A 10,065-nucleotide genomic window follows, 5' to 3' on the forward strand; every position below is an offset into this window, starting at 1 on the left:
TCTTCACTTTACTTTCCATCCCCATCTTTTTACCAGATGCCTTCCTGATCAGACAAGAGACTTTGCCCTGGAGTAACTAATCCTTTCAGCTCTAGAATTCTCACAATGGGGTCTCTACTCTCCCAATTGGTGAGTGCTTCATGGGGTCCTCTATATCCTGGTCAACTCCAGCCATGCGTCCATTTATTCCCTAGACATCTTTCTCACTAACCACACTGACATCACAAACATATTCTCTGCGTCATCCTCCAACTCCAAACCCTACCTTTCCAGTTCTGGGGCCATAATGAAATCAACACTGTCATTACTACCACCAAGAGTGTGTTAGTCTGCTTTCCTATAGTACCACTCACCATCCCTGAAACTTTCCAAGCCTTTTCTGATAAATTTCATTCAATGAGCATTTACAAAGCAAATTAGAGTGACACGGTAGTTCTTCAAGGAGTTTTGAAGACCAAATTCTTGATATCTTCTCATCAGGCACGTTGCCACCCAGACAAGGCCACCACTCCACTATACATGTTACCTGCCCCATTTTAGAATGTATGCCCTCTGAAGGCAGAGAGTGACTTCATTTTTATATTTGTATCCCCACCAGAAAGCACAGGGCTTGGCACCTACTGAGTATTTGAATGCTTTTCTTCATTCATTCATTCATTCATTCATTCATTCTTCAAATGCCTAAATTAATACCTCCATTTTTCCCTTAGGCATGTTCCTTCTTCCTGGTGATTGTCTAAGTCACCTCCACCATTTTCAGAGAGCTCCACAATTACAGTCACCTCCAGCCTGCCTATGGGAGACTCTCATGATTAAAGACACAGTCAGGCTAATTTTCCCCTCTAGGCATAAGAGAAGCTCTGTCAGGAATTAGTAGTAAAGTTTTTACAGCTGTTGAAAGAAGAAAACTAGTATAGTTCTCGAAGTACCAAGGATATAGGCTATAATAGCACCTTGAACATAGTAAGTACTTAATAAATGCTCAATGAATTTAAATTAATATTACTTCTTCAGGAGAACTAAGGGCAATAGTCCAAAGCTACCTGGTGAGACAGTTCAGCTGCTAACAAAGAACTCATACAACCTTTATCCTCATATCACATGTAAATTCCCAGTGGAACACCAGGACTTATGTTTGACACATTAGCCCCAATCCACTTAGGAAGTAGGGGATTGGGAGGAAGGGATGGGAGAATCAGGATGACTGTCTACTCTGGAACTGGGGGTGCAAAACTTAACTCTGAACTGGGAGTCTAGATACCCAAGTTTTAAACTTGGCTCTGCTGTTAATTACATGTATGACACTGGGAAAATTATTTCCAGTAAAATGTAAGCTCTTTGAGGACAAGGGGTGAATTTGTTTTGTTTTGTTTTACTTTTTGTCCCCAGCACCAAGCATAGTACCTTAGATGTATTTGATAAATGTTCATCGATTTTAATTGAGTTGTTTCATCTTTTTTCTTTCAATTTTCTTGTCTGCAAAAGAGGCAAGTGGTTAAGGTGATCTATAAGGTGCCTCTCATTGGTAACATTCTTTGGGTCCATGGAAACAACATGATACAGTGGAGAGAACTCCAGATTTGGGAACAGAGGATCTGAGCTCAGACCTCAACCTTGTCATAAACTAGCTGTATGACCTTCAGCAACTTACTTAACCTCTCTGAGCTGTGATTTCCTCATTTGTAAGATAAAGAGGTTGGACTAGATGACATATTCCATTCCAGATGTCAGTCTACGATGCCATAAAACCTTACCCACTTTTATTTCCACTTCCTTCTTTTTGTACCTTATCCTTCAATTTCACCTGCTCGTGATTATACAGTAGCAAACCAACACTCATTACTTTTTTTTTGCTTTTATTTCCCTCTCCATTTGAAAAAAGAAGAAAAACAATATAATTTCTCATCGAAAGAGGAAAACCTAGATCATGACTGTTTACTCTGAAAATGTTTAATTCAGTAAATGATCATTTCTTAATGTATAGAGTACTAGATTTGGAATTAAGAAGATCTGTTTGAGTTCCATGTTAAACATTTACTAGCTGTGTGACCTGAGCAAGTAACAACCTCTCTGCGTATGCTGGTAAATGTTTCAGAATAGGCTCTCTGAAAAAATAAATGTACTCACAGCACACATTTAAGTTTAATCCTCATTATTTATGTTTTCTTTACACCTTTCTTAAGTCTCAACAATCAACAGGACAATAAATAATTTGTAATGTCAGAGGTATAAATTATCACACTGAAAATCTATAGGAGGAGCAGACTCCATCACCACCACCCCCCACCTCCATGGCTATTTCTTCTGTAAAATGAGGGGGTTGGGCATGTTGACATTTCAGACTCCTTTCTAGCCCCAAACCTAGGATTCTATGAGACTATTTAAATCTCATTTTTTTTCCCGTCATAGGCCACCCTCCATCTTTTCATGATTTATATTTCAGTTTCACCTGAAGCTTCCCAACCTCATCCAACCTTGATACAGGCCTGGGAAATCCCACATCCTTAGCAACAGGACTTAGCAGGCTTCTGAGGGAGTAGGTTTAGCTGTAACAATCAAATTCTTGTTAAACAATTATGAATTCCGGCCTGCCCCATAATGAAGTGCCTTTCTGTGAAGGCCTGGTTGTCACAGTGGTGACATTTACACTAGCTTCACTATTATAAATAGTTGAAATTACAGACAAGCAAGACAATGATTGCTTTTAAAATACTCTTTGGTAATGGCTCTGTGGTAGTATATAATGTCCTCACTCTCTTCTCACTGCCATAGGGAGCATCTTTTATACCATCGACATTTGGCACAATAAATAGCTGAATCTTCTACACTGGGTCTCAGCATGTCCAGATCCCAGACAGAATCATGAAACAAGTCAAACTGTTCGATAGGATTTGTGTCATCTCTCTGTTCTCTTCCTCCTTCTTTTTTCTTTCTTCCTTTCCCTACCCTACCCCCACCTCAACATGCAATGTTCGCAAGGTTCTTCATTGTAGAGTGAATTACTTTAATATATTGCTCCATGGGATATTTTTATTTTAACAAAGATAATGCCCTTAAAAAATAAACTTTAGACTGGACTAAATTTGAGGCTAGAATGCAATAAAGTATTTATGGATCATCAAATGCAACAAAAATAATATTACTAATAACAAAGAACAAAAAAGGATGCAGTTTCTAAGGTTAAAAAAAGACAGAACTTTAAATAAAAGGACAATTCCCCTCGATCTTTGTTTTTACTAGGTAACTGGTCAGGACAGGTTCCCTTCAGGGAGTAGGAACTTTGCTAAAATCTCCAACATCAATTTCATGCAGGACGAGCAGACATGGACAGGTTTATGATCTGCCTCCTTGAAAGAAATTCCTACATTAATGAGATTGTTACTCTATTGAAGTATTGGAATGGGTGGAGAGATGCTGGAGAACACTGGAATCTTTCAAAGGCTCTCAAATCATCACTGATAAGTAGCTGCCTCCTTCACTGAGGCATGCACAACGTTGACTTTAACTCCAGCTTTTGAATCCCTTCGCAACCTGTCTCCAGCTCGGTTTTTTTTAGCCTCATGAGACATCAATCTCTTTCACACTCTCTATGGGTCAGAAAAAACTCATCTTGTTATGTTGTCCCTCCTGCATGGCATTTCATCTTCCCTTTGGACAGACTACCTATCAGGCCTGGAATTCATTCCCTTTCCGTTTCTGCCTCTTAAATTTCCTAGTTTCCTTAAAAGTTCAGCTCAAAAGCCACCTCCGACATGGAACTATTCATTTTCCTTCCATCTACCACCCCCCGCTTCCAAAAATTGCTTTGTATTATTTTATTCTATTTTATATATATTTTCATATGTGCATGTTGTCTTCCCCTAGAGAATATGACCTTTGTGAGGGCAAGGATTGTTTTATTTTTGTCTTTGTATTCCCTAATGCCTGTTGATTAATTTATTGAAACCATACTTCATTTGGAAATTGTTTATTGATTAAATTGATATTGAGTAAATCACTATTTTTATTGCTGGGTAATTGATGCTTCTTTTTTCCAAGTTCAGAATGCAATTTTTTTCTTGAAATTTCTTCATACTTTCTCATAGATTCTAGTGCTCACAACATTATTCATGGTACACACCTGGAAGAAAGAATATTTGTTATTATTTGTATATAGAATGGAGTCAAAGGATCTGCATTTGAATCCTGGGCTCTGATACTATCTGTGTGACTTTGGATAAGCCACCTAACTTCTCTGGGCTTTGGCTTCCCCATCTGTAAAGTGAAGAGGTTGGGGTAGGTGACCTGTGACATCCCTTCCATCTTTAAATTTAAAGTAGTTCTAAAGTTGTCATTGAATCTCCAACCTGGAGAAAAAAAAATGCGTAATTTAGGGCATTCAAAGAAACTAAGAAATTGTCATAGAATCTCAGAATTTGGAAGGACTTCAGAGGCCCTCCCGTCCAACCTGTATATGAATAACTACTAATAACCAACCTTTGTTCAAAGACCTCGAATGAAAGGGAACACCTGACCTCCCAGGGTGATATTCTACTTTTAGATAATTCTCATTGTTAGGCTTTCCTGATGCTGCAACTTCAATATTTTTCTCTGCACCTTCTACCTTTTGCTGCTTGTTGAGCCCTCTGTGACCAAAGAGAACGAGATTAAATCCAGCATGACTGTTAAATTATTCTAGCTATTGCCAAGAAACTCACCACCACCATTTTCCCATCTGCAATTTGTCTTTTGATTGTTGTCTCCTTGCCATGCCACTTCTGTACCTGGATCAGGGAGCCATTTTCCAACGTTATGATGCTCTAGAAATCCACAAAGGATTTACTTTTAGAAATCAACTGATAACTTTATTTAAGAAAATTTGGATCTACTTATGGCTAGGTGTCTATTTAACACATTTTAAGGCTAAACTAGTACCAATAAATACAGGGGGAGATGGTTGGTGAGTCAGGAGAATCCTCTGAGAAGAGTTTACAGATGCACAAGGACAAAAATCACAGAGGGGGAGAGATCAGATTGCTGATGCAACCTAGCCCCATGGAGGGAGTATCCTCACTGAGATCTGTTGAAGTACTGAAGCCATTTACACACTTTTCCATTTCAAAATCTTTGTTGTAATACTTCAAACAATAGTATCATAGGTCTGGGTTTTATTTCTGGAGGCTATCTAGCCAACAAAGGTAGTATGGTCTAGTAACAAGAGAGATGGCCTGGGAATCAGGAAGGCCTTGGTTCCAGCCCAGCCTCTGACATATACTGGCTGTATGCCCCTGGGCAAATCACTTAATATTTCAGGATCCCTATATGTTCTAAGACTAGAATTTGCAGAGCAGCTGACAATCCACAATGGTAGAGAAAGTTTCTCATGTGCATGCACGCAAAAGATAGGTACATTACGTATATGTGTGTATATATACATGCCCAGTTTCTAGGCAGATAATGTGTGGTGAGGTTTGTTGTTGTTGTTCAGTCGTGTCTGACACTTCCTGACCCCATTTGGGGGCAAAGATACTGGAGTGGTTTGCCATTTCATTTTCCAGTTCATTTTACAGATGAGGAACTAAGACAAAAAGTGACTTGCCCAGGGTCACACAGCTAGTAAGTGTCTGAGGCCAGATTTGAACTCAGGAAGATGAGTCTTCCTGAGGTCAAGCTTGGTACTCTATCCACTGCACCAACCAGATGTTTCTATGTGATAAGGGACTTAAGGATAATGATAGAAAACTAGCTAGGGTTGAATAGCACTGAAAAAAAATCAAATGGTATTTTTTGCCATTTTAAATTGTTAAATTGATTAGTTAAAGTGTTAATTCAATTCATTGTACTGAAATCATCATCAAAAGAACACAAAAACTAATTACAATAAATGCTTGATTCTGTGCCATGCAGTCAGCGTAGACAGAGCTTCAAAACTAAGAACTCTTCAGGAAAAGAGAGCTCTCAGACTCCCTTGAACCTGTTTCAGCTCTTTATCATCTGGAAGCATTAGTGCTCACCTTCACTTTCCGGTTATCTGCTGTGACTTCATCAAACTCCTCACCCAGCTTGAAGGAGATCTCCGTGGTTTTGAATGTGCTCTCTGTTTTGATGGTCATCACGTCGCCATTAGCACTTATAGTTACACTGGGTTTAGCTAATCCTCCAACGTTCCTGGTGGCAAAACTCACTCCTACAAGTCAGATGAGAAATTAGATCTGATTCTCCTTTCTGAGAATGCTGGCCATAAGACTTCAATTCAATTCAATAAACCTTCATTAAGTGTCTACTATGGGCCAGGTACTATGTTAAGGGCTGAGAATATAAAAAAAAGGCAAAAAACAATCCTTGCTCTCAAGGAGCTTATAATCTAATGAGGAGTTTATAATCTAATTTCAAATTTACATTCTTCAAGAAATAGCTAAAATTAATCATTTTAAAAGCTTTTTAAAATCTATTTTTCCCATTAGGCATTTTAGTAATAGATTTGAATCTTCTTTTGCCTGATCTTTGGAATTTATGCAGCGAGCTATATGCTCCCAACTATCAGCTACTTCCAGGGAGACTCTTTGGCAGTGTGGGAAGCTGTAATCCATCTCTCAGACTATTGGGTTTTACTTATAAAATCATTGCCTCAGTATTACTACTCCCAGAGGCCTGAAAGAGGGAGGGAATACAGTTTCTCAAGATTTTCATTTTCTTTCAGACTAGTACTTGGAGGAAATCTTGCTTTTTAAGATTTTGATGAGAAGAGGCATAGCATAGTGGGAAGGTGCTGGACCTGGAGTCGGAGATACCCAAGTTTGAATAACTATGGGAAAAGGCACTTCACTACTTTGTAAACTGGGGGTCATAATACCACGCAGAACTGTTGTGAGGCTGAAGTAAGTAAATAAACCCTAAAGAGTTATGCATATAGGACAGGGCATCAAAAATGTGCATTTATATAGGACTACTAAAAGTTCCATTAGTTATAGTAGAACTATAAGTACTACAAAACGCTTTTCTCATGACCCCTCTGTGAGGTAGGCAGTACATATAATTATAGTAAGGGGATGCTGTAAATATAATTGGCTCGTCAGAAAAATGTGTATACCACTTTCAAGTTTAATCTGCATTATTTTTTTCTCAATTGTTTTCTTAAGTCTAGACAAACAAGCCCTGATTTATAATAATAATAATAATTATTATTATCATATATATAGCACCTACTATGTGCCAGACACTGTGCTAAATGCACTTAACAAATATAATCACATTTGATCTACACAACTCTGCAAGGTAGGTGCTATAATTATCTCCATCTTACAGTTGATGAAACAGAAAAACAGAGGTTAAGTGACTTGTCCAGGATTACAAAGTTAACAAGTGCCTAACGTTAGATTTGAACTCAGATCGTCCTGACTCCAAGCCCAGCACTGCTGATTTGTAGTGTTTACCTATTTCTGAGGTATAAATGTTTACACCGAAAATTTAACAATTGACTTTTAAGAGCTGATTTGAGCTGGTTTCAGCACACTCCTGATTATACCCATGTTGCAAACATGGAAACTAAAGCTTATGGAGAAAAAACAAAAACAAAAAACTTCTTAACAATTGTCAAAAAAATGAAATAGGTCACCTTATGAGTTCTCTATCTCAGGAGGTCTTCCAGGGGAGGCTGGATATCTGCTTGTTGGAGATGCTATAAAGGGGATTCTTAATCAGGCCCAGTTTGAACTTCATGACCTCTGAGGTCCCTTCAGAGTCGCGGATCATATGACTCTATACTTTGAAGGGATTAAGTGACTTTCCCCTTTCATACAGACAGTGCCGGAGACAGGAAAATGCCAATTAGATTGTAAGCTCCTTGAGGGCAGGGCCTGTCTTTCGTCCCTTTTTGTATTCCCAGTATTTAGCACAGTGCCTGTCATATAGTAGGCACTTAAGGAATGTTTATTGATTGGTTGACTAGAACCTAACTTTGACTTCCCTTGTTCACATTCCATCCCTACCACATAGCTTCTTCATATGATTTAAATTCTTTGTTCATTGAAGGATCAAGCCTACATAGTGCATCAACATGCTGGAAACGTATTTGGGAAGCAGGGGGCTAAAGAGGATCCAGACCTATGATTTCATCAGTATAGGAAAACTCCCAATGTGCAAACTCCCTTTATTGATACAGATAAGCAGCTCATGTGTAATTTATAGTCTAAAGAGTCACCTGGGGCACTGGAGAAGTTAAAGCTAGTCTATGTCAGAAGAGGGATCTAAACTCAGCTCTTTCTGCCTCCAAAGTCAACCTTCTATCCATTAAGCTATATTTTCTCCCTGTACAGATTCAGGTTAAGAAACATTTAAGCTGAACTTGCATCTTGTCTATATATCCTGTTTAGTTCTTGATGCATCTGTTTCAATAATCCAAGGTGTTACCTAGTAACACCAGCAAGGGACAAACCAAGTGAGTAGCCCACTGGTTGAAAGTCACTCCACTATTAGGCTTCTCCAATGGCTTTGGGTTCAAGTATCATAGCCAGAATGTCCTCACGTGAACACAATCATGTTATATCAGCCTTAACAAATAAGTCAATGCATTAATGCAAAATATTTTAGTAGTGTTCTGAGCAAATAAGATACTGAACTTTCTAGACCATGGAGCACCACTGGGAGATCAGACCTGAATACAATGACCACACTCCAAAGGAGATGTGTTATACTCACTGCCTCTATCCACTTCTCAGCTCCTTGCAATTTGCTTCCTAACCCCACTATGCTACTAAAATTGGTCTCACAAAGTTACTAATGATGTCTTTTATTTTTATTTTTATTTTTGAGGCAATCAGGGTTAAGTGACTTGCCTAGGGACATATGGCTCATAAGTGTCTGAGGCTGGATTTGAGCTCAGGTCCTCCTGACTCCAGGTCCACCAATAATGTCTTAATTGCTAAATTATCTATCATTTTCTTAGTTCCAATCCTTGCCATCTCTGCAGCTTTGGCAGCCCCCTCATCCTGTGGATAGTCCTCTCATCCTGGACATTCTTTCTTACCTGGCCTTCTATGATACTACTCTGTCTTGGTTCTCCTCCTTCCTGTCTGATCATTCCTTCTCACTCTCCTGAATTATCAATTCAATCTTCTACTTCCTAAGCAATGGTGTTTCTCCAACTCTTTGTGCTGGACTCTCTTCTCTGTCTACATGCTTTCCCTTGATGATTATATCCACTTGCATGAATTCAATGATCATCTCTACATTGCTGACTCCAAGGCTATATCCAACTCTAAATCTTCCTCGTTAATTCTAATCTCCAATTGCCTACTAGACATTTCCATCTGGAGGTCCATTTGACATCTCAAACTCAATATATCTGAAATAGAATTCATGATAGTCCACCCCATTCCACCCTTCTTCCACACTTCTCTCCTTTTAGATCACAAAAAGGGAAAGGACCTACACATACAAAAATATTTATAACACTCTTTTTGTGGTGGCAGAGAATTGGAAATTGAGGGGATGCCATTCAGTCAGCTGGGGAATGGCTGAACAAGTTGTGACATATGAATGCAATGGAATTCTGCTGAGCTATAAGAAATAGTGAGCAAGTAGATTTCAGAAAAACATGGAAAAGCTTGTGTGAACTGATACAAATCGAAATGAGCAGAACCAGGACAACACTGTACACAGTATCAGCAACATTGTGCAATGATCAACTATGAATGACTTAGTTCTTCTCAGCAATTCAATGATCCAAGACAATTCCAAAAGGATTCATGATGGAAAATGCCATCCACATCTAGAGAAAGAACTGAGGGAGTCTGAATGCAGATCAAAGCATTCTATTTTCACTTTCTTTATTTTTGTTGTAGTTCTTTTCTTTTGGCCTGTTTCTTCTTTCAAAACATGTCTAATATGGAAATATGTTTTACATGACTGCACATACATAACCTATATTACCTTGCTAACTGTCTTATAAAGGGGGTGATGAAGGAGGGAGGGAGATAATTTGGAACTCAATATTTTTTAAAAATGAATGTTAGAAATTGTTTTTACATGTAATTAGAATTTTTTTTTTTTTACAAAAAGCATATACTTCTCTTTGCTGAGGGCACC

The 10,065-nt window shown here is 38.5% G+C and overlaps 1 protein-coding gene across 1 annotated transcript; it reads right to left on the minus strand.

Annotated features, from left to right (window-relative positions):
* Positions 1 to 4,034: 4,034 nt before the first annotated feature.
* LOC114034201 (fatty acid-binding protein 9-like) lies at positions 4,035 to 6,166 on the minus strand (the record flags this gene model as incomplete). Its single annotated transcript, XM_027849798.1, has 3 exons — positions 4,035 to 4,120; positions 4,698 to 4,799; positions 5,994 to 6,166. Coding segments are annotated over 3 exons (326 nt in total), but the record flags the coding sequence as incomplete, so codon positions are not given.
* Positions 6,167 to 10,065: the final 3,899 nt, after the last annotated feature.

Source organism: Vombatus ursinus, unplaced genomic scaffold, assembly GCF_900497805.2.
Source record: "Vombatus ursinus unplaced genomic scaffold, bare-nosed wombat genome assembly UNPS02008530.1, whole genome shotgun sequence".
NCBI classification, from domain to species: Eukaryota; Metazoa; Chordata; class Mammalia; order Diprotodontia; family Vombatidae; genus Vombatus; species Vombatus ursinus.